Source organism: Agelaius phoeniceus, chromosome Z (assembly GCF_051311805.1).
Source record: "Agelaius phoeniceus isolate bAgePho1 chromosome Z, bAgePho1.hap1, whole genome shotgun sequence".
Taxonomy (NCBI): Eukaryota; Metazoa; Chordata; class Aves; order Passeriformes; family Icteridae; genus Agelaius; species Agelaius phoeniceus.
Window position 1 is genome coordinate 41,638,743 of NC_135303.1, and position 26,247 is coordinate 41,664,989.

Below are 26,247 nucleotides of genomic sequence, written 5' to 3' on the forward strand. Positions count from 1 at the left end.
TTATGTTTTGTATTATTTTGGAGGAAAGATGAAATGGATTGAAGCAGTACTTTTCAACAGTTCATTTTTAAATTATTGCAATTAAGCCATTTCAACTTAGTGATTGAGGGTGTTACATTTAATGGCAGTTCAGCAAATCACCATGACTCTGAGACTCTTAAGTATTTGTACACTTTAGGAGAATAAAATCTGCCTTTTTCCATCTGCAACAACTTGAGCCTCTAATACCTTTCCTTCCCTCTAATGAAAAGCATTATCAGTAAGTGCCACAAATCTTTCATCATCATACAATTAAAAAGTGAGAAAAAATTTCCCAAGTGAGTGCCTAAAGTTAGAGCCCTGCATCTATATTTAAACACAAGAATTTCATAAGAAACTGAACCTGTCAGATCTGTGAAAGAAGCAATTCCTCCTTCTCTCCTCTCTACATCATCTTCTCCATGCTTTCTGCCTTGTGATTGAACAAGCATTAGTGGAGTCCTGAGCTGATCAAGGCTGGAAAAGAGCAAAAATGTGTCCTTTCGTGTGGATCAGTATCCTGATCCTTCATTTGAAAAGTGGTGGCAGAAAGGCAGGAACAAGCAGCCATGGGTAAGGAAAGTACTGGGGGGTGCTGGTATGTCCCATTCAGGGAAATAAGGTTCAACAATCTATAAGCAGCTACAGATCTTTTGGTAGACAAAGGAAGTTTTAGATAACTATCCCTGTCCAAATGTATTCATCTTGGCTTATTTTATATATATTTTTTTAATTTTTTTTTTCAAAAGTGAGAAAACAAAAACAGTGGCACACATAAAACGAGGAGAGTGGAAGGAAAGAGGGAATATTCCTGCATCTGCATAAATCATGTCAATTAAAGGAGGTTTGAGTTAAAGTAATGGAGAATCTAAGCTCTCTAAAAGCATGTTCCAAATCATAATCAACTCATCTTAACGTATGAGGTCTCAGCTGCTAAGTCTTGACAAGAGAAATGAGAGTGCTGAGTGTTTACTGCCTAGCAGAGTACATTTATTTTCTAAACTGTATATGTATTTTATTACACAAAGTCTCTAGGACCCCAGTGTCACGCAGTAATAGTAGAAAGCACAGATAGCTATCCCAAAGGAGAGTTGGCAAAATATGGGTTCAAGAGAAACTCCTACCTCAACTGGTTGACTGCCAGTTTCCAAAAACTATTTGCAGTTTCATTGTCTGGAGTATAGAAACATTAGAATCCACTTATTCATATAACTATGAATATACTACTGCATATTCATAGTTATATCCTGCACTGTGATTTCGAAAATGAAAGTAAAAATCAGAGATGTTATGGGAATTGGAGTGTAGGAATACTGAAGTATATTTTTAGTTCATCTGTATATGCTTTTGCAGAAGTGGATAAGATAATCACTGTTTTTCCTGTAAAGAGATCTGTTTGTTTTACAAATAATTCATGGGTCCTTCATGTGTTAGGAAATCAGTTGTGAATAATAAGAGACAAAGTTGTTTTTGATGACATTTGAAATGCCAGTAAATATCTAGAAAACTCTCTCTCATTTTAAACTAATTTTTTTTTTTATTTTTGTGTGTATGTGCATGTCTGTATGTCTTCTACAGACTGGAACAAGAAATACAGAAATTAGAAAGTGAAGAATCACAAATATCTGCCAAAGAACAAATAATTTTGGAGAAACTAAAGGAGACTGAGAAATCCTTTGACAACTTGCAAAAGGTATTTAAAAAAAAAAAAAAAGACACTTGGGCACAGATTGAAACCGAAGTGTACTCTTAGCTCTATTTGGAAGCAGTAGTTATAATTAATGCACTTAAGGAAAGATTTAGGGCAGTTGCAGAGCACCTAGCTTAAACCACTATGAGCAAGACTAGAAAAGACACAGTGGCATCAGATCTATTCTGTTTGGGTTTTTTGGGTTCTCCCTTGAATCCCAGCTTTTTTTGAAGAGGGATTTCAGAGGCTATCTCCCTATCAGAAGGGAACCCACATGAGGTTTAAGGGGGCTTTCAGCCCCCCTTAAAGATATCAGGAGGATCCTGAGACTGTTTAAAACTTCCCTGCTCTCATGGCATCCAGAGATAGTAGCATTTGCCAAAAATACCACTTCAAAACATTACAGCCTGCAACAAGAAGCAGAGCTCTTCATCTAGTTGCACCCTGTCCCCCTCCTTCAGTCTATGATGGCACCTAAATCCAAGGAGCAGCAATCACAGATACCCATTTAAAATTTCCAAAGAACCATAGAAGTAAGCCTAGCATAAAAATAAGATGTAAAGCAAATTAAACCCAAAATATTAAAGGTTTAACCAAACATCCTATTTTTTCCCTTCACAGAGTTTCTCCCACCAGGATGGTGGTAAGTGCCTTTTTATTATTTTATAGCTTTGGGTTTAACACAAGTTGTTACTATAGCTTTGCTGCAAAGGTTTAAAGACTGGGTTTGTTTCCTTCATTGTGTGTTTCTGATTTCTTGCTAGAGCCATTACCTTTTCCTTTGGTATTTCTATAATGCAAGCACAAACGTCACTGTTGTGGTAAAACAGTATTGCTTTGGCAGAGTTCCACCTCTTCTTATGCTCACACAAAGGGAAAGAACAGCATGAATAACTTAAAGCAGACATCATACAATTTCTGTGTTACTGACCCCTTTCAGCACATGATAGCTCTGCACTTTAGGCTCCTTCTCACCTCTCTGTGGTCAATCTTCTCTGTTGTATGTGCTCATGCTCTGTTCATAACCAGCTAAATTATATGAGGACTATTCCTAATACAGAGGAACAACTATCAAAAACAGATTATTTCACTGATGAGCAATATTCTCCACATGATGATTCTTGCAGAAGGAAAACCTCACTTGGTTGGATGAGAATGAAGTAATCCCTAGCTTATTAACTCAGTGTCATACAAAGTGTGATCTATACAAAGTGTAGCTATAAATTTAGGTGTCTGAGTAAACAAATAATAGGCATGGTTCCCAGGAAGCTGGAGAGACCTTTGTAGTGCCACCCCAGGATCCTTAGGACCCTGGAAGGATGTCATGCTAAGGCATCTGCAGATAATATGAGCACCAGATTCTCATTCTCAGTACATGTCTTTGAACTGACAAAATAATGAGGTTAAGACTATCTCCTCCAGCTGCTGTCAACTGTATTGTGAATGTAGATGAGGAACGTGTAGGATGATCCCAACATGAAAACAATGGGATACAATGGAAGTTACGATGTAGTATTTGAGTTGACTTGGAGCTGTCTTTCCAGGTGATTATTATTACTTACTAAAGAGGGCACTTTTTTTAAGTCAAAGACCTAGTTCAGAAATTTTTGCTCCTGCTAGCAATATAATTCAAGATTTTTGTTCAATGCTATTGTAAAAAAAAAAAATCCCAGATAGTATGTTCCATTGTAACAACTTACTCTTCCTTCTCTCTGAAGGATTTGCATTTGGCTACCACAAAATGGTAATTGCAAATATTTTGTACCTATGCAGGGTTACACCATGGTCATTAGTAAGATCCTTAATTAGGAGCAGTGCCTGCAGGAATTAGCAACCAGGTGCTCAGGAGCTTCTATGACTCCTGCGAGGTGCAGTCTGCATCTTCATGTGTCTTTAATAGCAAAGGAACCAAAGGAAGCCCCAGCTAACAATTATGAAGTGGTAGTTTCCCTGAAGGTATGTAGCAATGTAGTATTTCATTAGGTTCAAAAGGAGCCCTCATGCTCTCCAGATTTTGCCTGCTTTCAGTAGATCCCTTCCGACAGACTGAGCCAGAATTAAGGACAGCTGGTAATTTCTGAAAGGTAACAAAGAACTTCAAAATATGCCAGAGTGAAGAGAGCAATTCGTGCAAGCAAATAGAGCAGGGGGTTACAACTAAGTGAACCACTGCCTCCTCTCCTCTCCTCTCCTCTCCTCTCCTCTCCTCTCCTCTCCTCTCCTCTCCTCTCCTCTCCTCTCCTCTCCTCTCCTCTCCTCTCCTCTCCTCTCCTCTCCTCTCCTCTCCTCTCCTCTCCTCTCCTCTCCTCTCCTCTCCTCTCCTCTCCTCTCCTCTCCTCTCCTCTCCTCTCCTCTCCTCCAGAGGAAAAAGGTAGGAGCCACTGGATAACCCAGGAAGGCTGTGTAAAACACAGACACAAACCGACAATGACCTGTTTGGGCAATTTCTTCAGCTGCTGCCAGATCATGAAAGACTCCCAAGTCCACACATCTTATGTTTGTTTATTCTGTGTCCCTTTATTGTAAATGCAGTGACAGTACAAACAGTTTTTTAATCTCACTATTGTGTTCCTGTGTATAATTTTGTGGTGACAGAGATTTTGAGTGTGCAGGAAGCACTACTAGAAGATGTTCAGAGCCCAGAGAGGTCCAAGCAAAGGCTATAAGGGAAGGGAAGAAGAGGTGGTGAGCACCAGTGACTGATCAGATGATGCTCTGTGTCCTTCACAGATTTCATAGGGAAAAAAAAGCTGTGTTTGGCAGTGAGAATCTCTGAGCTTGAAATCATCCAGGCACAATTAACACAAATTCTACATTTTCCAGGGTAGAAACACACTGCCTTCAAAAATCACTGTGTAAGAGAAAGTAGAGCAGAAATGCTGAGGCTGGGAGCTGTGGCCCTGTCACCTTCAGTTATGACTGTAGTGGCTTGCAGCTGACAAGCTCTCCATTAAACAAGGTCTGAGATGATGCTAGGCATTACATCATTTGTTGGTGCTCAGGTCTGCAGTCAAAACTAGGCATGCTGCAGTGCTATGCTGCATGCACATCATGAACAAATGGAAAGGAGAGAGCTCTTGCTCCATATGTAGATGTTTATTTCTCAGTGTATATATAAAATAAAAGGCACATGAAGATCTGATGTAACTCCCCTGTCTGCTGAATTTGCCTTAGAGGTAAATGTATCCTCTGCAATATTTGGCTGTTTGTATGCAAACTATTTGTTACTACTTCAGCCAACATACAGAAGCCACAATTACATTAATTGGACAGTTTGCACAAGCCTCTGTTTGAATTTTGTATGTATTAGCATATATTTGGCCAAGAAGTGGTCTAGGAAACCTGACCAGAATTATTTAGTAACCAGAACATTGTTCAGAGACTCTTCTGGTTTTCTGTCCTCTGATCCTGACAAGCTGTGCAGCCCAAGAGCAAAACAGACCAGTGTGCCCTCAGAGGAGTCAAGTACAGCTCTTTGAAGAGTTCTTTCCACATGTCCTGTAGAAATTCATCAGCAATTGACTTTCAGTTGTAGGCTTTTGATAACTTTTAAATTCAGTCTCCATCAAGAGCTGCCACAATTACAGCTCCTCTAGCTACCTGAGTAAAAACCATTTATCACCACCCTTGGAGTGTGACATGTGAGTCAATTTCCTACCCATCTCACACATGAGTCTTGGCCAGGAGAGTAGTGTAGGAAACAGTGTCAAAAGCTTTGCTGAAGTCTAAATAAACATCATCCACTGCTGTCCCCATGTCAATAGAAGATGTTATTATGTTGTAGAAGGTAATTAGTTTAGTCTGTCATGATTTGTCCTTGGTAAATCCATTATGGCTTTTCCCAATCATCTGCTTTGTTTGGTTTGTAACAGTTTCTAGGACAACTCATTCTGTCACTTGCCATGGGGACAAAGCATTGTGCCTCCAGTTTCCTGAGTCCCCTTTTGGTCCATTTCTGCGGTATGACATTTTTGTCTCTTCTAGTCATCAGGGACATCCACTGAACTCTGTATCTTTCAAATATTATAGACAGTCTCCTTACAAAAATGTCAGGCATTTTCTCAGTACTCTTGGATGTGGATTTATGGACAAAAAAGGAGAAATCTGCCTTGTTACCATTGTTAGTGACTAGCTTCCCTGCACTACTTAAGGAGTGGTCTTGTGTCTTTCCTTCTGCGTACTGCTCACAAATACTGAAGAACCCTTCCTGATATTTTTTGCCAGCTTTAGTCCTAGCTGATCCTTAGCCTTCCTGACTGCCTCTCTGCATCTTCCTAGCAAGGTGTTTGTAGTGCCCAGTGCCCAGCTGGCTGCCTTTCCACAGCTATTATGTAGCCTTTTCTGCTTTTAATTACACCTAATAGTTCATTGTTAAGGCAGGGAAGTCTTTTTTTGAGATTTCTTCCTTTGCCTTTGTAAAGAATAGACCATTCTTGTGCTTTCAGCAGGCACTTTCAAATAACTCCCAGCACTCACAAACTCCTTTCAACAGAAGATGTTATTATGTTGACTTTCTTGGATGCTTCTAATGGAATCTCTCACAGCTAGGCTCTTGGCATATTAAAGTTGTCTCTTCCAAAATTTAAGGTGTTCGTCCTACTACTGATCTTCAGTGTTCTAAGCAGGACCTTAAACTCCACAATGTTTGCTCACTGTATCCAAGGTGTCATTGGTTACCAGGGTAAGTCAAATAAATTTTCTCAGCTTGCAAGCAGTAAATCTAGCAATGTGCTGCTCCTAGTCAGCATGTTCAGCATCCTAGGAATGTTCAGCATGTTCATTCATCATAGGAATAAGGAGTCCCTAAGATATTCCCCCAACTTGATGGATCGCATCTGCACAGTTTGGGTTTTTTTTTTCCAACAATGCATGGGTAATTGAAGCGACCCATGAAGACTGGGCTCGGTTGGCCCAAGACTTCACTGAGCAGCCACAGTAAGGTTTTGTTGGCTTCATCATCCTGACAGGGAGGCCAGTGCATTACACCCTCCTTAGTGATGACCCCTCTAATCATGATCCTAAGGCATTAGTTAAATAGAACTGGCATGGTCTCCACAGCTCTCCTCTATACACACAAGTATCTCTGTCACATAAAGTACAACTCCACCTCCTCTTCTTCCTTTCTTATCTTTCTGAAAATATTATATTTGTAGCCATCCATTGTGAGGCGATGTGGTCGCCTTATCATGTGAGCTTTCCTGCCAAGTTTCTCTGGTTCTTCCAGCATCTCTCACACTGGGCACAAGGCTCTAGTTCCTCCTGCTTGTTGCCCATATTACATACATTGGTATATATGCACTTGAGATGGCTGCCCTTAGGCTTCTTGCCTTCAGAAAGGGTTGGGCAGCATTTCTTAGTGCTCTGATAAATGCACCTCACCATATTGCTTATAGATGTACAAGTGTCGGCTGTGGACCCTAACCCCCAAGCTTATTTAAGGCATTCAGTAAGTCAGAGCCAGATTATTCAGCTTTCAGCAAAAGCCTCCATTGATGTTCTTACAAACATGATGGAAGGGCCAAAATCACTGTTCTTCCTGATGCAGTCCCATGCAGGCCCAGAGAGCTTTGAAGGTGGAACAGCCCTGCCCTGGGAGTCATTATTTGCAGAAGATCTGCCACTAATTTTATTGGTATGGGACTTTTTAAAGAGAATCTGTCCCTTGGAAAATTAATCCATCTGACATTTGATCACAAGCTCTGTGTGGGAGCTATTCAGAGCAGCTCTGAAGGTTTAGCTTTGTGTGAGCACCCTGAAGGATCATCTTGCCCCATGTGTTTTGCCAAGCTCTTGTCTGTCTGGTAATCCAGAAGAGTGCCATACTCCGAAAATTTATTTTGTTGCAAGTCGTAAAAAACACACAGAACTAGTTTTATGTCATCCTTAGATATTAATAACTTATCAAAGATTGAAATGAAGATATTGAGTGCAGTCTGTTTAAATATTATATATGTTCTGTCTTCTCACATGAACAAAATGCTAATTTGCATCTCATCCATTCCTTGTAAAATTAGCCTCTTATATTCTTTTAAAGGTGCTAAATGAAAGAGTTCTTGTTGCCAGTGAGATAAAGGGAAATGAGCATATTTGCTTTGTTTGGAGGCTGGATGGGGAAGGCAACAACACAAGACGGGAGCTGGTAGAATCAACCAACCCCAACTTGTAGTCAAATACCCTATTTCTGACATGTGGCACCACCACTAGCTTCAGAATAACTATATGAGAATTGCACTGCCCCTCCCAGCATTCCCTGCTCATGACAAGGACAGATTGGAGCCCTGAAGCTAATTTTTAAAATATTTCATTTTAATTAACATACAGAGAAGTTTCTAAACTAATTCAATACTAGCAGCATCTGACGCTTAGCCTAGTACTGTCTCCCAAAGCAGGAGGCAAGGGGGAAAAAAAACCAGCTTACTAAGGTCCACAGATACCTACCACATCAAAGTGAGAGTGTCACCATCAGGCTGTACAACTGATTTTCCCTACTGCTCGATGTCAGCGATGTTTAGTTCCCCCTATAAGCACTGGGGTAAAATAAATATTTGCAAAGACTTTTGCCTCCTGCAGTGTCCTTGCATGAGAACTGTACCCCAGCCATGCCTATTGATCCTCATGAACTGCAGAAGTAAGGATGATTAGTTAAGCAGTTCGAGCCTGCATTGATTATGACATGTGACACATGTGACACATGTGACACATCTGTCACTCAGTCACTGATGAGTGTGTACTGAAACTACTGTTCTGAAAGGACACTCTGTGGGATGAATAATTACTAAGTTTGTGCTATTTCCAGAACACCAAGTGCCTTCTTTCCCTGGACCAGAAACAGAGTTCCCACTTCTTTGTTCTCAGAAATTACTTCAGTTTTCAATAATGGCCTACTCATTTGCTGGTGATGTTTCCCAGAGCAACAGCACCAAGCATTGTACCAATTTCTCATTAGAGGAAAGCGACCCTGCAAAAGAAAGCAGTTGTTGCTGGCCAGTGCTCAGTCAGTTGTGTGTCTAAAACAATTATTTTTCCTAGATTCTACTGCTAAAAATACAAAACTTTGAGATACAGTATGCATTGAAATTGTAAAAGTCCATTTGCCAAGTCTGCCATTTGTCTCCTGAAATATGAAATAAAAGACCACTTGCCTGGACAGGCTTGGAGATTTTTCCAATTTATCTGATACAAACTGAACTCATTTATGTACTAAATTTGTGAGGGGTTTAAATGAATTTATACTGTGCCTCTGTGCCTTACTTTTATGACACCAGAAGGGAGGAAAGAGGACTCCTTACCTGAGTTACCTACAGTGGTCCACAGAGCAATGGAGTTTCATCCTGGGGTCTTATTTTTCTGCATCCAGTAGCAATGGTGGCCACCACTGACTGCTATGGGAGTAAAACCATTTCACTAGTATCAGGCCCAATTTTCCTGCCAAAAAAGCTTTGGAATTAGAGGTGGCACATCATGTCCTTCCTGAGGACATTACCAGGCACAGGCATTTTTTCTGGGATGGGCGTTAGCTCATAGGGAATGTGATGAAAGTATCTCCCTTAACCAGATGCAGTCAAGAAGGTTACAACAGAACTTTTCATTTTCTCTCTCATTTCACCAATTCCCTTTTATGGTCTGCCCTGGTCACCCTCTCTCACCTGCTTATAGCAACAAGAGGCTTCAAGGAAGGGAGATTTTGCCTCCTACCCTGACACATGGACTAGGCAGTACCAAGGACTTGACAAATCTTTCATTGAACTGGCACCTCCTACCCTTGGAGGAAAAAGAATGGTCTGTTTCACATCAAATAGGATTTTATATTTGAACATAAATTTAATCAATTCCATACAGAGCTGAAAACATTTCCAGTTGATAGGAAAGAATGTGATTTTTTTTTTCTTCTCTTTATCTTTTTTTTGTTTGTTTGTTTGTTTTTTTTTTTGTTTTGGTCTGATGCCTCAGCTTTAAGACCTGAAGTCAGTTATTTGCACATCTCTTCTCTGAGCTCTGCTCTTAGCTCAGCCACTGAATTCAAGCAGAACAATAAATGCTAATTATATTTTACCCACCCACAAAATATCTCCAAGGAAATACTTTTAAATTTATTAACATCTCTTCTAAAGTACACATTTAGCTTATGATAGGCAGCCATAATCTCAAATGTAAAACAAGTCAATCATTTAAGATAGCTTTCTACTAATTCAGGATTTATTAATGAACGATGACATTGCAGCACTGGCAGGAGCCTAATACTTACTGAAAACTAAAACAGATACCCTATCAATAACTATATCAGATTTCATTATTAGCTAAAGTTCAGCTTTAAGAACAAAAAGTGACATTCTGATTCATTAATATTGGAAACAACTGGTACAAAAGAGCTGGTTTCTTATCCTATTCAGTCAGCACTAGCATTTTTAGGCTTTTATATCTCTATTTGAAATGTCATGTATTCTGGGTATCGCAGTGGGTTTGTTCCTTACCTTTCCCACCCCACTCCCCATTTTAAAGCTCACCAACTTGATAAATCCAGAACCTCCTGACAAATAATTTTATGTGTTCATCTGACATAAGGTTTGAGTCATCTGGACCCATTCCCTCCTGCCTCAGCTAGTCTATTGAACACCAATCACAGGACAGTGACTTTGCACTTTGTTTGCTTTGATCCAATTATCTAGTACAAAGCTCCAGTGACTATTGTCAGGGCTGACAACACTCTGCTGTCTAAGCAATGAAGCCACTGGGGCTAGTAGCACAAATCTAACTGTTTCCTGTTCTCTGACACCAGATGCAGTAAATTACATTTACTCCCAGATCCCTGAACTCCCAACCCTCTATTCACGAACAGCAGAGCCAGTTCCTGGGTGGGACGGATCAAGCAGAGTAGCTGGTAAGTCTCAAGGAGCAAAGTATTATAATACCAGTCCAATAGCCATGAACTCTTTTTGTTATATTACTTTAATGAGTCTGGTGTCCTGATATCATTTAAATGCCAGGAAATACTGATTGATGTGTATTGTAAGTAAGTCAAGGCTTTTTGAACTGCAGTGATACTCTCAAAACAAGGTAGCTGAACTATAATAAAAGTACCATAGGAAACGCCCTTTTTTTTTTCTTTTTTTTTTTTTAATGTAGAAACATTCAGTTCTTTCCATCTCTCCTGGTACATATACATAGTATTTAGGCCAAAGTTTTGTGTCCTCTCTTGTACCCATGCAACTCCAGACAGGCACTCAAAGACCACATACATTCTTCAAATATTTATGTGTTTTTACTTCTTTGTATGCCATTCTTTCTTTTTGGGAAAAGGTGGGTTTGTTTTGTGCTTGGAGTCATACAGAGAATTTTCTAACACTTATTTTTCAGGTTATATGTGTGTCTTAAATGTAACAAGACTGTTAGAAGCTGTACATTTTTATTGTTTTCAAAATTCTTGTTTTCTAAACAATGTACTCCCTATGTCAAGACTGAATTGCTGGGGCTACCTAAGAGGTGTCCCAAGGAAAGGAATGAAAGGTGGCTTACTTGAGAAATGGATTAACCAGCATAGCAAAGCAATGTCTGCAGCTAAGGCACCGTGCACAGCTATGAAATGTGTAATTTTTTCTATAAGTTCTGTTGCAAGCCATTCCAAAATCTTTCCTACCACCAGTGCTTACCCTGATATGTCTTTAAAGCAAGCTTTTCTGTGTGTTTTGTGCCATTTTGTCGACAACATGAAAGTAATAATTTCTTTCATATTTTGGATGACTCAGAAGCCTTGTTAATGTAGTCCTTGATAAATGTATCGTGTGTGTGCAATAGGTGTTCTTAAAGGTCGGCTGTAACCATCCATCTTAAAAGAGGCTCAAAGTGTAAGTAGATTTTTTTTTTAAAGAAAAGCCTCTGAATCTACAAAACAGGCAGAATCTAGATCCTTCTGTTGGCACATTGGTATCTTGTCCCGAAGTGCTGCATCATGTTTCACTGTAATTAAAGCTTCTGCAGAAACTTGTACTTGTGAATACTGGCTGTCATCTTCAAGTACTGCTTTCAGTTCCAACTCTATTGTCACGTACTTTTATATACTATTAGTAGATCACATTTTGGAGTAAATATGCTTTGGTTAAATAAAGACATTTTAGCACCAATGTTAGTTCATTTTGCAACTACTTTGACAAGCTGGGCTGTTAGGTTTTCTCACAGAGAACAAACATAATGCACACAAGCAGATAAGCAAGGTTCTGTTATTCACTTCTCTCATGGCAGTGCCTTTTACTGGTGAACAACTTTCTAAGAAATTAATATATGTTTATGCATTTGCTTAGCTTTAATGTGGTCCCTGGTTTGGTCATAAACCACATGTTATACCAATATCTAAAAACACTTCAGAATATCTAAAATCACAGTAGAAGATATGAAAATAAAATGTTGACAGAGTCAAAAGCTTAAGCAAATTAGCCAGAGTTAAAATACAAAAGGATCACTCCTGTTATCATTCAAGGACAGCATTCTCGAAGAAGTGATAGAATTTGTTGCCTGAAGTCTCCCTAATGTATAAGACATTGTTACATCATACTACTCCATACCATAGATAAAAATATGTATCTTGCAACTCTTCTTAAATATAGAACAATAGAATTTTAGATTTGGCTTGGAAGGGACATTAAAGGTCATCTAGTTCCAACTGCCCTGACATGGGCAGGGATGCCATTCACTAGATCAGGTTGCTTAGGGCACCATCCAGCCTGGCCTTCAAAAACTTGCAGGGATGGGACATCCACAGCTTCTCTGGGCAATCTGTTCCATGTCTCACCACCCTCTGAGTATTTAAATCTGCCCTCTTTCAGTTTAAAACCATTGCCCTTTGTCCTATCTGTGTCTGTCCTTATAAAGTCCCTCTCCCTCATTTTTATAAGCCTCCTAATGGTACTGGAAGAGTGCAATAAGGTCTCCACAAAGTCTTCTGTTGTCCAGGCTGGACAATTCCAGCCTTCTCAGTCTGTCTTCATGAGAGAGGTGCTCCATCCCTCTGATCGTCTTCATGGCTCTCCTCTGAATCTGCTCCAAAAATGTTGATATCTGTCTTGTGCTGAGAATCGCAGACCTGGATGCAGTACTCCGGGTGGATAGAGTAAGGGCAGAGGAGAGGGGGATAATCTCCTCCCTCAAGCTGCTGGCCACACTTCTTTTGATGCAGACCAGGATACAATTGGCTCTCTGGGCTGCAAGTGCACGCTGGTGCCTGATATCCAACTTTGCATCCTGAGAACCCTCAAGTCCTTCTCCTCAGGGCTGCTCTCAATGACTCCTTCTCCCAGTCTGTCTTCGCATTTCGAATTGCCTTGATCCAGGTGCAGCTCCTTGCACTTGAACTTGCTGACCATGATAGCTCCCTCAGATAACCTCCTTATCTTTTATGTGCCTTAGCATATCATCTAGGACCATTTGCTCCATGATCTTCCTAGGCACAAAGGTGAAGCTCATTGGTCTGTAGTTTCCCAGTTCTTCCTTTCTCCCCTGTTAAAAAGGGCAGTGTTCCCCTTTTTCCAGTCAGTGGGGACTTCACTTGACTGCCATAACTTTTCAAATGTGATGGAGAGTAGCTTGGCAACAACACAGAATTAAAGAATCATTGACTAGTTTGGGTTGGAAGGGAACTTAAAGATCATCTCATTCCCCCAACCCATCTGCTAGGGGCAGGAATATCTCCCATTAGACCAGGTTGCTCAGAGCTCCATCCAGCCTGGCCTTGAATATCAGCCAGTTCCCTCAGGACTCTGGGATGCATGTTATCCAGTCCCATGGACTTGTGACTATTCAGTTTCATCAGGGGATCCCAAACATATTCTTCACTTGCAGTGGGAGGGTATTCATTTCCTTCACACCTACTCAGAGGATCAAGTACTTCAGAGAACTGGGAAGCTTGACTCTAGTGAAGACCGAGGCAAAAGAGCTCATTGAGTACCTCAGCCTCCTCTATATCACTTATCACCAGTTCTCCATTCTTGTTTGCGGTGAAATACAAGGAGGTTGATTCTTCTTGGCCTTTTTTCCTAACCTGTGTACTTACAGACTCCCTTTCATGTTGCTCATCATGTTCCTTGCCAAGTCCCATTCCAGCTTAGCCTTGGCTTTCCTGACCCATGACATTAAACCATATTACTGTATTCTCCCTGGGTCACTGTCCCTGCTTCCACTGGTAGGTGTTGCTTTCTTACTCCTTGATTTGAGGAGGTGACTTTAGCTCAGTCCCATGCCAGTTTCCAGCCTACCTTGTTTATTACCTACCTTGTCTATTTCTCTATCCTATATTGGGATAGAGGGCCCTTGCATGCTAAGAAAAGTGGTCTTAAAGCCTTGTCAGCTCTGGCCAGCCCCTCAGTCCTTAAGGACAATTTCCCAGGGGATCTCATTCACCAACTCCTTGAGCAGTTAAAAGTTCTCTCTTGTAAAGTTCAGGAGTTTGTCTTTGCTCCTTGCCAGGATCATGCTCCTCAAGGTCACAAACTCAAATACGGCCAGGTTCACATGATTTAACTATCAGATTTTTGCTATCTACTTTGGAATTCATTCCTACTGTACAAGCCTTCTTTTAATGCACAATACTGACCAATATTTGTGCATCAAAGCAGGGAGGGTCTTACAGATGCCATGCTCTTCTGCACTGCACATACATGACACTCAACTATTTCACGTGAAAATCACCAGTCTGTAATGAAAAGCCATGCACCAAATATTTTTAATTTTCAAAGAAAAAGAAGCACAGGAGCTCTAGGGGAACTCAAGGTACTACTTCTCTCTAAGAGGGTAACAGGCAGCTAGTTGATGGGCAGGTGGTGCCCTGTCTTTTGAGTTGTGGTGCTCAGGACAAGTCAGGAACTTCTGCCCATCAGAGATGATTTTCTGAATGTTGCTGCCTCATGGTTCAGCTTATCTTCAGTTCACCTGGCCACTCAGAAATATTCTAGTTTTATGATCTTCACCACAGACAAGTCAGCCTCTATTTTTGTCTTTGTAATGCTGAAAGTTATTGAACAATATCTGCCTGAGCAGCCCTGGAGAGGCCAAGCAATGTGCAGAGCCCACTCACCCAAGCCCTAGAGACCAAGCCAACATACAAAATTCTTCTTCCTTTCTTCTTCCCCCTCAAGAAACTGCACCTAGGAAGTTCTAGAGTGTTAGTGTTGGTACCTGCATCTCTTTGTTCAATTATCCCTATAAATTGGATTAAAGGCTTCAGAGCAGAGGCACTTGAATAAGACATAAAGGGCACTTGCACACCAGTTCCTGGGCTGGGACAGTCCAGAGCAAGTGATCCATGCTAGATGCTCTTTGAGCTTCAATATGGCACTGTCTGCCACAACTTCTGAGACCAATTGCTTTGAAAATTAATTGCTACCAGCTCTGGGGCAACAGGTCTTTTTTTATTTCCAGCCTTAATTTCCTGTTTCCAACCATGCCAGCTGCCTTGCAGTCTCCAGCTGCACACCTCAGAGCAGAGCTCAGCTCTCAGCCTTGCAGCTCCCTTCTGGCTGCCCAGGCTGCTGTGGGATGGCCAGGCATGAAAATGCCAGCACAGGAGGGATGTTAAAAACTGTAAGCCCTACTTTAGTGTGGAAGTGGGCATCCTGTGCCCAGGGTTGTGACAGCTATGGACACAACTAGTCCACAAATGCCCTGAAGCAGTGGAAAAACACAGTCCTTAGGGATAGTCCCTAGGTTGCAATGGTCAAGGGGAGAATGGTGCTTCTTCAGCCCACTTTAGCCTTCAGCAATGCATCACTCTCAAGAGACAAAAATGCTCCTTCACCCACCAGCATCTCTGTCCCCTGGCTACATGCAGGTATTTCTGTGGTGTTGTACTTGACCTAACCAGTTCCTGCTGGGGCTGGCTGAGGTCTGAGCAGATGTACACAGCATGTAGATGGACAGACCCAACCATTTTGCCCACCAGACTGCACTCCTAGGGGGCAAACGACACCGTGTCATGAAGAGCATGCACATGCTCACCAACACATTCATTTTCTATCTAGCACTATAGGCAGTGTAATCATGCATGTCATGATAAATTTCCTATTGATGATGAAATACTTTGCTTTAAGGTTACAGGAAAGGTAGTTCTACTGTGTGTGAATAAAAAGACTGAGGAAATATATTAAAGTAACAGAAATTTTTTATATGAATTATTTTTTTAAAATATAAACCAAGCTACATTGATTCTTGGGGCAAGGATGTTCTGTACTCACTTGAAAGTAAATCAGGAAAAAAAAAGCTAACATTCCAGTTTGTGGTATTCCCAGGTAAAATAAATCATGTTTATACCATTGAGTTTTGTTGATGAAAGTGATCATAGTAAGTTTCACAAACGCTTGTCACTGCCTGTGGTAATTTGTAATTAAGTGTCTGTGGATGTCTGTCCCGGAGCCAAATGTCTTCATATGCATACGAGGAATGCTTAAACAAATGAACACTTTGGAAAGTCTGAGATGCCTTTGCACATTTTTTCTTTGAAAAGCTGTCTAGTGGTATGTCATCATATCTCAGAATGGGTTTTGGAGCAGAGTAGACTGCTTGTCTATTCCCACAGTGTGGTCTACAATTTCCATCTCATTACTACATCCTTAACTGCCACAAAACCTTTGCTATTCTAAAGCAGCAGCCCTCACACATGTTTTTACTTGTTGTTTCATGACTCTTTGAAAATCAGTTCATTATTACTTTTTTTTCAACTTTCATAGTGGTGCTTAATGCTTAATTCACATAAACAAGGGAGCACTTTTGGGTATTTTGTACATTCTCTTAACCTGGAAGCAGAGGTCACAGTTGTTGTCTTGGTGTGAAAGCTGAGAGAGCTGCCCTGCCACACACTTGAGGGAGAGCTTGTCATATTCCCATGTGATTTTGTTTTCCCACATGCAGAACAGAGATAAACAATATTTCTTCACCCTTCTAAAATGTTTTGAGTGCTACGAATGGCAGAGTTAATCAAGGACAAGTATTGATAATTAAATGGTCTGGGTGTTGCAGCAAACACAACTTGATACCAACTTACTGGCAGTTTGATAGCAGAAAAGAGAGTAGAGGGGTTCTCTCTGAATTTTGAGGCAAGTTCAGAATGAAAAGTTAAAGGGCAACCTGCATGCTATCACCTCCCCTTGTCTAAATTACACCTAACCTCTTGGTGCTCCTAGTTGACCAAAGACAGCTCCATGTGACGGGAGCTGGAAGAGAAGGTCCTGTTTGCCACAAATATGCCCAGCCTCCACCTGCATAAAACGCCATAGTGTTAACAGTGTCCACAGCGTTGCACCCCACCTCTAACGTAGATCACTTAGCCCTTTAGAAGCAGGAGACAGGAAAAAGGGGCACCGTAGTTTTCTTTGTCTGTTTGGCAATTAACCATTCACTGGCTTTTTTTGTTGTAACATGCACTTCCTCTCTTGTTTTCATTCAAGCTTTGTGCACCATGGAAATTAATGTGGAGAAAGACAAACAGACAGGAGAGACCAAGATTGTCTCTGCTTCACCTGTTGGCCCAGATGAGGCCCATCAAAGAGGATTCAAAGTCTATGATGATGGTTCCAAGGTAGTCTATGAGGTTCACTCTGGTGGCACAGTGGTAGAAAATGGAGTACATAAATTAAGCTCAAAGGACGTAGATGAACTTATGCAAAAAGCTGGACAATCAAGTGTAAAAGGAGGGTATGAAACAATGACTGTGTCAGACAAAAATGTGGTAGCCGATGGAAACCTTAGCCATATGAAGGAGCAAATGCTCTTCAAGGAGGCAAAGCTAGAAATGGTACACAAATCCGGCAAAGGACATGCTGTGAACCCTCAGCCACAAGACAAACCCTGTGGTGGTGAAACCCCAGAGCCCAGTGCAGATCAGCCGGTGACAATGATATTTATGGGCTACCAGAACATCGATGATGAAGAGGAGACAAAGAAAGTGCTGGGCTATGATGAGACCATCAAGGCAGAGCTTGTGCTGATCGATGAAGATGATGAGAAGTCACTGCGGGAGAAGACAGTGACTGATGTTTCCACCATGGATGGGAACGCTGCAGAGCTGGTCTCTGGCAGGCCCCTGTCGGACACGACAGAGCCCTCCTCTCCTGAGGGGAAAGAAGAGAGCCTGCCCTTGGAAGCTGCCCCAGGTACACAAAAGAAAAAGCGCTGTCAATGCTGTATTGTCATGTGAACACCTCCTCCTTCCCTGCTCCAGGCAGCTCCTGCTCCATCACTTACCTAGACCTCACTGTACTTCTAACTGCAATACTGTGAACTGGAAGTGAACGCCTCCATTGCCTTGCAGTTGGGTTGCTTTTCTTTCTAGTTTTTCCAGAAGAGGAACGCATGGTTATTTTCCCATCAGGCATACTATTTGGTGTTGGGGAGGGGCTGGGGGCTTTTGGCTTCTCTTTTTCTTTGTGTTGTTGGTGATGGTCTTTTATTTTGTTGTTTTTTTTTTTTTTCCTTAGTACTACAGAGTGAGAGAGAAATAAGAAATGGAACGTATGTTTTCATATTTATTTGATTTTTATATATATATTTTATATATATAATGAAAACACTTTTTATGTTTTTTCTTTAAGTATCTGGCAGGCTTGATCAGATTCCTAGGATTTTGTGGGAGTCTGAGTTTCACAGCCACCAGATATGAGAGCCTTAAAAAAATGTTACTTCTCCTTTTTAAGAAAAATCACATTAAGCATTATTTTATGTATCATATTTTTTATTTCTTGGGAAAGGCTCAGATCACTTTACTGTTTTGATTTGCTAAAAATCATACAAGCCTTTCCCAAAAAATTGCATAATTTTGGTTTTTAGTAACTTTCAAGTTTAGTTTGCAGTGTCAGAAAAGCCCATTAACCATTTCCGCTAATTGGTGATACCAGAAGTGGACCTTAATTATTCTTTCTAGAAAATGTATGAATGATCATTCTGCCTTATATAAATCTTCCAGATTACAGTATTGTATATGCACTTCATCTCCCCAAATTACAGTTGAAATTGACATGAAAAAGATACAGCTGTCACACCAACAGAAATGGAGTCACTCATCAGAGTTACTTTCAGTAACTCTGCCAATGTTTATACATTAAATTTTCCTGCTGAACTCCAGTAGAAGAGGGATGCTGCTTACTATTTCCCTAGAATATATGAACTTTTCTGACAGTCTGACCCTGTTCCTACTGGATTCAGTGGCAAAATTCTCAGCGCTGGGAATGGGGACAGGGCCAGAGTTTTCTTTTGTGTTCTTACAGAAGTGTAATTTCTCACGGAGTGTACCTCCAGTGCACCTACATAATGACAGGCAATAGGGTCCAATGCTGCCCTGCTTGTCCAGGGACTCTCTGTGGAGGCCCACTGGAGTTTTGTCAGAGCAGCTGTTTTGGGAGATCCTGTAGCCACAAGACTAATATTTAAAAAAACTGCTGGTCATTTTGGATGCTTCATTTTCTAACATGGGGCACTAAAAGATGCCTGATTTCCAATGCATTTTTCTTCATCTGACCTCTGAAAATCAGGCCTCTTAAAAACAACTAAAGATGAAAATGTAAAAATGTGAAGGCATCCAAAATCAATAGGTCTTTCTTTTTTTTCTTGTTTCTTGATTCTTCTAAATGAGAAGGCAGCTAGCTTTCTCATGGTGAGTTATTATGAACCTGATTCTTGTATCACACTGGTTTGGCTTAAGTTTAACTTCACTCACTGTAGTGGAGTTATTCTGGAATTATAACTACATGAGTGAGATTAAAAATCAGGTTTTATATTTTCTGATAGTGTGAACAAGTGCTGAAGATTATTTTGAAGTGTCTTTGAAACTATCAGACTTTAAAAATCAATAACAGCAACTGAAAAAAATAGTAAAAAAAAAGAAAAAGAAAAAAAAAGAAAAAAACAAAAGCCTCTTTTCAGTCTGAGGTGGTTCCTATGATATTTCTCTTCTTTCTTGGATGGTGCTTTTACTGCATTAATTGTTAGTCCAGAGCATCTGACCGAGCACAGTTCTTGCTCTGTACTCTTTTCTTTCTGTGCCAGTAAAAAAAGACACTTATTCAGCGGTGGTAATATGAGGCACACTGAAAACCTGCACATACAAAAAAGCAGAAGGTAATTCCCATGTTAGGTCACTCAGCTGTCACTATGGAACTGGTCAATGAAACTTCTCACCACTGCCCAGGTGACTGTCAGACAAAAAAACCCAAACAAGTAGTAAAAAAGCAAGAGTAATGAAAGACAGTCTTACCGCTTTGACACCTGCAGAAATTTTGCTGACCTCCATACCAGCTGGAGTGGCAGAAATGAATAGACTTCCACATGCTCCCTTTGCCTCCCCTGGGGGCTTTTGTTGGGAGAAGGACCAAACTCACCCAGAGAAGCTCTGCACATCATTCTTTGACTCAGGCTTAGGTGGTTAAGTTTTATCACAGAGTGGAAGGGCCACAGAGCCTCATATTGCAACAAAAGGTCTGGTGGCTGTTAAAAACTAGCAGCCTGTGTGTGGTTTTGGCTGAGCTGTGTGGGGTTTAGGGGGTTTTTTTGGTTGGTGGTGGTGGTGGTTGGGTGTTTTGTTTTTTTCCCTTTCTCTCTTTTCCCAGAAATGCTAAACATTTACAATTCTAAACATTTCTTAAAACAAAGAAGTTTTGATCCCAATATGGCAGGTGAGGCTGTCCCCAGGCATGTTTAGGAGCCCTGCAACACAAATGGTGAAGCCCCTTCTGTCTTGCATGTACCTGTGAATGATGTGGGAGCCTGGCACACTTTGCAATAGTTCTGTCACTCTGGGGCCTGCTCACCTCACCATAATACTCGGAAACAGATCTCCCAGCCAACTCCTCCTGGCCTGGCCAGTCATCTTGTTGCTCACCACCTTTTCCCCTCTGGGCGTGATGCCACCTTCACAGCCATCCTGGCTTCATGGTGTCTTCACAACTTAATCTTTTTCCCCCTCTACTTCTGTCCTCATATGAAAATTTTTTTTCAAAACCTCCTGCTTGGGAAATTTAGGGTATCATTCTAATCTAACCCATTCTGTCCCTGCATCTCTTGAGCCATGTGCTCCCCTTTCAGATGACCTTCTGGTTCAGCACCAACTCAGCATTTTGGGGATTACTCCCTTAGCAGCCAGCTTTGGGAGATGTTTGCTGATGCTGGGACCAGAACATGTCTGAGACCACTGCATCATCTGAGGCACAGCACGGTGGGGAGATGGTGGCACACCATCCAGAAGTCCAGAAGTGGCCCTTTAGTGGTTAGAAGTAGAGCACAAGCCTTAAACCTTAAACCTCTCAAATACCTACTGCTCAGTTCTTGTAGCTAACATTGAGTGCCTAGGAAGGCCAGTCGTTTTTATGTGTTCACATTAACTCCATAGTTAACAGGCCCCAGTAGGTCCAGGAAAGCTAAAGGTTCACCTGCATAGGGTTGGTCTTTACAGGTCAAAGGCAGTTCCCCATCTGAGGTCAGGAAAAGCATGAAATAGGCGCTAATGGGTGTGAAATCACAGGGCCTTAGCTGAAACACACTTACTCCAATCACCCTCCTCCACAAGGGCAGCAGCCATGCCCGGACATTGCCTTGTCCCTTCTGGCCACTAGCGTGCAGCCAAGTTACAGCAGAATTCAGATGCATTAGACCAGGCTGATGAATGTAAACTGTTTTTCCAGGGATTGTTTGGGCTTTGAAAGGTTTGGTTTTCCCCTTACCCTTGGATAGGAGGCTGCCTGTGAAAATCCATGCACAATCAGGCACAAGGAAAGCGGTCTGCTCTGTGGTCAAGCAGAGAGATTTTTGTAAGCATCATTATGGGATGGGTTTTTTTATATTGTTTTAAGCAAACTCCCTGTCTGTTTAACTTATACCATCACATGTATATTTTCAGTTTCAGCATGAGGGGATATGAAAATGTAGAGTCAGACACTGGTTCAGTAATAGCATTTTGCCACAACAAACTGCTCGCCTTAACTTTTGTAAGAAAAACAAAGAAAAACCTCTTTTCAGTGTATTTTTTCCTAGACTGGGAAAAAAGTAACCTAGGAAACTTTTTTATATTTTGTATTTTCTAAGTTTCTATAAACCCACTCTCCATGTCGTCCCTTGTTTACATTCAGGGACCATTTCTTTTACAAACCACTGCATTTTACTTCCATTCTTTCTTTTTTGTTTCTTTTTTTAAACAGAAAAAAAAAATACAAATCAAAAACCACAGCATTATGATTAGTGGCTAGGCAATCTCTTTCAATTACTAGATTATCAATACAGAAAGAAAAGAATTACAGGGTTATTTTCTTTTTTTAATTTCTTGTGGCTGATGTACTGTATGGTATATGTTTACAGAACTCCTCTGGTCTGCCTTTGTGATGTTATCTAAATGAATGACTAGGTATGATGTGCCATTTGACAGTTTGCCTTAGCACTCTTGGGTTTCCTTCTTCTTTTTTGTATCTTTTATTTCCTTTTTTTTTTTTTCCAAAAAGTGCAGGCTGTATTCCAAAGCTGTATAAACACAACATTATCTTTCAATCCCCAGCAAGAGAAGTGTGCATAAGCCCTCCTCTGAGAAGTGTACCCCTACCAGTGCAGTATGAGACTTCAGTCCTGCAAACAAAAATGTGCATGCTTAATTCTGCTGTGTGTAGACCTGTTTCAGTCAACAGGACTCCTCACAGGAAGAACATTGTAAGGGTCTGCAAGATCAGGGCATGAATGATCGATGCAGAGCATAGTTTGGGTGTTCCTTATGTACCTATACAGATTTTATACACTGCTGAGTTTGCCCAAGGTGGTGTAAGCAGAGAGGCTAACTCTAAGCATTGTACCTTTACTGAGAAAAATACAAAACAAAATGGTGCTTAGCACCCAGTGGGATCAAGTCCTGAGTCAGCATTGCTACCATCCATGAGCAATCATTCAGAGGGGCTTCCCTGATGGCTAATGTATTCATCCCCTGCCATTGTACCTAAGTTCACTACTGGTTCTTCACACTCAAATTATTAAGATTCCACAAACTAATCTGAGCAAAAAGATAGCATAGAGAGTTGCTAGAGAAATAAAAGGTGTTCTGCCTTTTAATTTAGTCAAACATCCAAATGGCATACTTGGAAAGTAAGCGGGGATATAATAGAAAATGTAGTATTTTACATTTGTGTATTTTTTTAAGGAATTTAAGGAATAAATATTTTTGTAATGAGATACAAACCCTAGATGGGTATTGAGTTTTGGAATATCATCCTTCCCATGACATTGAGCCTTTCAACTTTTTCATACATTTATGACAATGCCCAAATTCTTGGGATCTTTTGTAGACCTAACCACATTTTTTCCCAGGAAGAAGGATCACAACACTTTTTAAAGAGTCCATTTAGAAGAGTAGAATCCAATATAACTGCTATAGACACAGCTAAATAATTAAACATGTTTCACAGAAAAAGGTGGACTTACACCTTCTATAACTAGACAAATTTCTTTACCTAGAAAGCTAACATAGTAGACAATAGCTAACTACTTTCAGCAGAGTGGTATGGCTAATAGGGGAAACACATGTTTTGTCATATTTTATCCAACATTAGATTTCAAAGTGCAAGAGATGGTGCCACTGGAAAGAGTTGAACAAAATATTTTAGATGAAGTAGAGGATTTTCCCACATGCTGAGGCATGGACTCTTTATTTTTTCTAAACTCACTAAGTTTCAAGCAGTTCTCACTGTCTGTTGGAAAGTTTGGGATTTGCTCAGATTGTATTTCTTGAGCCTTCTGAGCAGCAAGAGTAAACTTTAGTTCTGACCTTAATAGTTGCAGACTATGACAATATCCAACAAAATTATAGACTGTAATTTTTGTATGTAAAAGAGTAAATTCTATAAAATGGCTGAATTTATTCAGTTTAGAATATGAATGGATTGTCACGTAGTCCAAAGAATATAAATCCAACTTGTAATATAAACTTCTATTAACTTAGCTTGTAAATAATGACAAGGGTGCATGAAGCTCTTTAAAATCTCCCACTTGTACTTAAAATTAAACAATTATAAAATGGAGCCTTTTTCCTTGTGGGTTCACAGAGTCTTGCAAAATCTATAGCTTTTTACCTGTGATGGTTCCACTTAGGCTGTTCAGTGGATTAAGAATAGGCTACTTTTCTTAAGGGCAAACTTGTGAAGAATTCCGAGCCCCTTCCTTCAGTTTGCAAAAGCTTCTCTTACTTTGCGGGGTTTCGCTGCTATTGTATTTCAAAGCTTTCCTGCAATTGTTTCCCAAATTCTTCTCAAAGGTGGGTTTAGGGGTTTGTTCTAAGAATTAATCTACTTCAGAAATTGAATTTAAAACCCCTTATTTAATTTTTTAGAATTAGCTAAGTAACTCAAGCTCACCAGTTTTGGTATATTTATATATTTTTAACTTGCACTGATATGTTAGTGACTTGTACCAAAATTTAGACCTTGCATATCTATTCATAGGGTCTGTAAGACCTAAAGATTTGCCCATGAGCGTAAAATCAAGCATCCAAGTTGTCCTTTTTAATGGGATGACCCAGACAAGTAAAATTTAAGCACATGCACAAATGTGTATAGGGTCTGGTCCTTAAGCAATATGCTACAGGCAAGGCTTATGCTGCTTTAACTGTGTCTTCTTATTAGTTTAATTAGAATTTTAAATGGTGTTGTGAAACTGGTGCACTTTTCTGCAGAGGGTTTTAGAGCATGGTCTCCTTGCTGACTGTGTTTGAGGAGACAAACGCCCTCCAAGAACTCTCTAAATCCCACTGCCTGGAGACGCAGGGGACAGAGGAGTAAACTTTACACCTCCACACAAACACAACAGAAAAGAGGCGGAGTAACTTTTATTTCCAAACTTTTCTCTCTGCACATCTCTGCCCCAGACTCTGCCAGTCCCCTGTCTCTGTGCTTGTTCTCATTCTGGACACTATGGCTCAACTGATCTTTTTTCTTCATCTGACTGCTTCCCTTTCTGTGGTCTCCTAGAAAAAAGAGGGGGAAGAAAGGAGAGATCAGACTTATAAAACTCACCCTAGGCCTGCTGGTGTAAGTTCTAAGAAATTATGGTATCTTGTCCTCACTATTTCGACATTTTCCTCTATTTTCCTAGACTCTTCAGACGTATTTGACATTAGAGGAGCACTTTCCCTCTTTATTAATCTGGCATCCTGTGGGTTGCCCATACAGCAAGTTCCATTAAAATCTCACTATTTAGGTAAATCTGCTGTCTCTCTTACTATTCCTTTGGAACACACTATGCCCCTTGAACTCATACGAGCCAGATGTGTCCAGGTACATAAAATACCAGCATCTAGAAAGCAGTTCTTACAGCAGCAGAAGGCAATCCACCCCACCGCATGTCAGGTTGCTATTAGCAGGGCAAAATAGCCTGGAGAAAACGTGAACTTCCCCACAGACTGATCCATGCAAAGGCATTCTCAGTAAAATTAGCTGACAAGAATCTACTGGTACCCCTCCAAGATAACATGCCTGTTAAAGAGAGGCAAACTCCAAAATTAAGAAGGTTTTGTGCAACCATATAAAGTCTCAGTTGAACGTGGTGCTTGAGCTACACTAATCTTAAGCACACACTTGAAGTGTAACACATACTTAGCACTGTGCAGGTTAGGGAATATCTTTGAGGATGTATGAAGATCAGCCAGTATTTATGATTAAGGTGCTTTACTGTTGATGGTCTCAAATATTGCACTTGTTATTCCTGTTATTTCACAGGGAACTGCTTAGGGGCACAGACAAGAGAAATAATCAATCTGAAAGTTTTTCCTTTTCCATTGACCAATTGAATCTGACTGCAGCAAAGGTAGCCAAGAAGGAGCAGGTCAGGACAACTGCAAAGAACACATTTATGAAGGTTTTCTGCCCCTCCCAACTATGCTCATTCCATAGGCAAAGAACAACTCTTTTTAGGGGTTCAAGAAAATGTTGTGTAAAATGCAGCTTTTATGGTGAATGTAGATTGTGGTTGAGATTTTTTTTAAGCTTTAGTCTCCCACTTTCTTTGTGAGCTAATGTAAATAAAATCCCATTTTGTTGGGGAAAAATCTGCTGTGCTAACACTGGATTAGAATTGCTGGGGATAGCTGCTGTACTTTGTAACCTGAAGTGTACTTTTTTGACTGTTATGTTTTTTTCTTCAGATTAAAAAAATGAGTACAAAAAAAAACCAAAATAAAAAAACCAAGAACACTGCCAGCAACAGCCATGCTGTAACTGTGGCTTCTCTTTTTTTTTTCTCTGTACAGTATTACTAGTAAATAAATCTGCCTTTTCACTGCGCCTATTTCTGTGTCTTTTTACTGTGTTTCTCTCTACCTACCACTGTTCAAGATATGCTGTGATCTCAAGGACATACTGCACAGGACCTGTCTCTCTCACTAAAAGAATTAAAATACTAACTCCAGAGTTGGTTTTTTTCCCTTTCCTCCACTGCTGTGCCCTGCTGCTGTTATTTTTATGAGATCCTTCATACATATTAACTCATCGTACCTGTTACTGTCTCATTTCTTTTTTCCTTTTCTTCTCCTGTGATACTTTGCCAAG

At 40.5% G+C, this 26,247-nt stretch overlaps 1 protein-coding gene across 3 annotated transcripts in view; it reads left to right on the plus strand.

Moving 5' to 3' along the window:
* The window catches only part of LOC129132978 (paralemmin-1), a 134,753-nt gene extending 108,766 nt beyond the window's left edge, over window positions 1–25,987 (plus strand). For 2 of the 3 annotated variants that reach the window (XM_077171780.1, XM_077171778.1), the window contains 4 exons: window positions 1,597–1,711; window positions 2,330–2,351; window positions 10,485–10,586; window positions 17,134–25,987. In XM_077171780.1, coding sequence (XP_077027895.1) covers window positions 1,597–1,711; window positions 2,330–2,351; window positions 10,485–10,586; window positions 17,134–17,882 — 988 coding nt within the window. In that variant the 3' untranslated portion in view covers window positions 17,883–25,987. The remainder of the gene's footprint in view (window positions 1–1,596; window positions 1,712–2,329; window positions 2,352–10,484; window positions 10,587–17,133) is intronic. The other variant, XM_077171779.1, reaches the window with a different exon arrangement.
* Window positions 25,988–26,247: the final 260 nt, after the last annotated feature.